Source organism: Cystoisospora suis, assembly GCF_002600585.1.
Source record: "Cystoisospora suis strain Wien I chromosome Unknown contig_11201, whole genome shotgun sequence".
In the NCBI taxonomy this organism is placed as follows: Eukaryota; Apicomplexa; class Conoidasida; order Eucoccidiorida; family Sarcocystidae; genus Cystoisospora; species Cystoisospora suis.
In genome coordinates this window covers 1-2,104 of record NW_027163973.1, presented here as the reverse complement: position 1 = coordinate 2,104, position 2,104 = coordinate 1, and the positions used below count along the sequence as shown (strand labels likewise).

The following is a 2,104-nucleotide window of genomic DNA, read 5'->3' as shown; positions in this document are numbered from 1 at the left end:
GGCCCAGTCCTCAGTCAGCGTCTCTTAGCACGCTTTCGAGCGGAACAGGAGCCCTTGGGGACACTACTAATGGAGGCAGCAGGTTTTTTGGTCAGAGGCTGGCTTTTCTCTGGGAGTGGCTGGAGGGGCTACGTCAGTGTGCAGAGGCACTGTGGGACTTATTCGTAGTTATTGCTCTTTCGCTGTGGCGGGTGCTTTCTCTACAGTTCTGCCCGCGTAGACGAGAGTATCTTGTTCATGCGCAGGGCATCGCTGCAATTGCGAGGCTTGCCCTCGAGCGAGAGAGAGATGACGACCGTGGACTGGGGCTAGACTATGATTCGGGTCCGATCAGCTACACAACAAGTTTAATCGACAACACCTTCTTTCCTCCTCTCCCTGGGTTCGGCCCCACCCCGAACTCTCCAGCTGCAGTGTCACCTTTCTCCACTCACCCCTCGGCTGGATTCTGGGCTTGCCTCTCTTCTTTATGGCCAGACGTCGACCCCGAAGACTACAGCGGTTCGGCCGTAGTGCGTCTTGCTGCAGTGCTGAGCGTCTGGGCGGACTCTTTCAGACAGCTGGGTACATTGTTGCAGCTCTCGGCGGATCTCGAGCCAAGGGGATGGGCGAAGAGGAATCTGTTTTTTGGCGCACGGGAGAACCTTGCTGTGAGTGCTGTAGAGGCATTTGGCGATAGAGCTATTCCAAAGAGCACACCACAGAAAAGTTCGAATGGCCGGTTGCTTCGCAACTCTGAAGCGGAGGGCGTGTTTTCTCGTTTACTTTCTTGGTTCTCTTGTTTATGGCCGTTATGGAAGAGAGGGGAGAAGGGGGGTGTCGGAAAGGGGACCTGTCAGCCGGGGAGCGCTGCAGGGCTTTTTCCGTACCTTCTCTGGTGGCGCTGGTGGCCAGCTGCAGCTGCTGCGGCCATTCCTAGGAATCCCGGCAAAAATGGCGTCATTACTTATTCGTCTCCTTGTTTCTTCCCTGGTGTGGGCCGGTGTGTGGACGCCGGCTGCGGACCGACGCCGAGTAATCTAGAGGATTACTGGTCATACGCCAGAATACTGACAGCTGCTGATCACAGCACGCGGGAAAGTCTTGACGGCCGCGGCTCGGAGTCGGCATGCGTTCTCTCTCCTTTTGAGTTTGGGGACATCATGAGCCAGCCCGCGCCGCGGCCTGTCTTTCCTCCCTTGTTCTTTTCCTCGGATCTCTTCCCGAGCGTGTTCGGAGGTTGGCTTTTTCCTGTTACGGGGAATCCCTCGTTTGCAACACTCCCTTTTTTCCGGGTCCTCTGGTGGCCGGCTGCTGTCGCCGCCGCAGGTGGTGGTTACAGTTCCCCATGGCGTCTTCACCCGGGCGGAGTTGCGCTGACTGCCCGATGCGAAACAACGTCGCAGCGACAGAGGTGTTCGCTCCACGCTCAAGGCGGGGCATACTGTAGCAGCAGGATTAGCAGTAGTTCGAGTAGCAAGCACTCTTCGTTCAGGATAGAGGAAGATGGAAGAGGCGCAAAGCTGTGGCAGACGGCCTGGAGAAACGGGTGTTCAGGAGGGGACGATGAAGATGGACATTGCTTTTCCTCTCAGCTGAGATGCTTAGATTTCTCGCTGAGCTCGCTAGCGGGGGGGCCCCCACCCATCTTCTGCGTGAACTCCATGAAGGAGGGTGTCTCGAGTAGCTCTCTGCCACATTGTCAAGAGAGCGGGAACCGAAAGAATATGCCGAGTGAACATAAAGCGGCGCCTGTGGTTACAAGGCGAGGGGACGAAAGCGATTCTTTCATAACAAGGCTGCTCTCGAAACTCTGTCCAGGCGTCTCGAGACTTCTGGTGGAGCCTTGTCGATTCTGTGCTCTGAATCTTCGCGCGGATATCAAGCCGCCTCCGCCTAGCTTCGTGGCCCCTCCCCCGGCATTTATGCCTCAGTGTGTCACTCGCACGATGGAGTTTCTTTGCTGCCCAGGAAAGTCTGGGGAGGAGAAATGCAGTCGTGATGACTCGAGTCAAAGCTCAAATAGTAGTAGTCCACCTCATAAGAATCGCAATCGGCACGCCACGAGTGGAGGTAGCAGTAGCGTAGTAGGACCTCATATTCTCCTTCCCGAGACGTCCTCCGG

General features: G+C 56.5%; 1 protein-coding gene across 1 annotated transcript; it reads left to right on the top strand.

The window, feature by feature from the left end:
- Positions 1-2,102, top strand: CSUI_011380 (uncharacterized protein; the record flags this gene model as incomplete). The annotated part of the gene is made up of 1 exon (XM_068071479.1): positions 1-2,102. A coding segment is annotated over one exon (2,100 nt), but the record flags the coding sequence as incomplete, so codon positions are not given.
- Between the last annotated feature and the right edge of the window lie 2 nt (positions 2,103-2,104).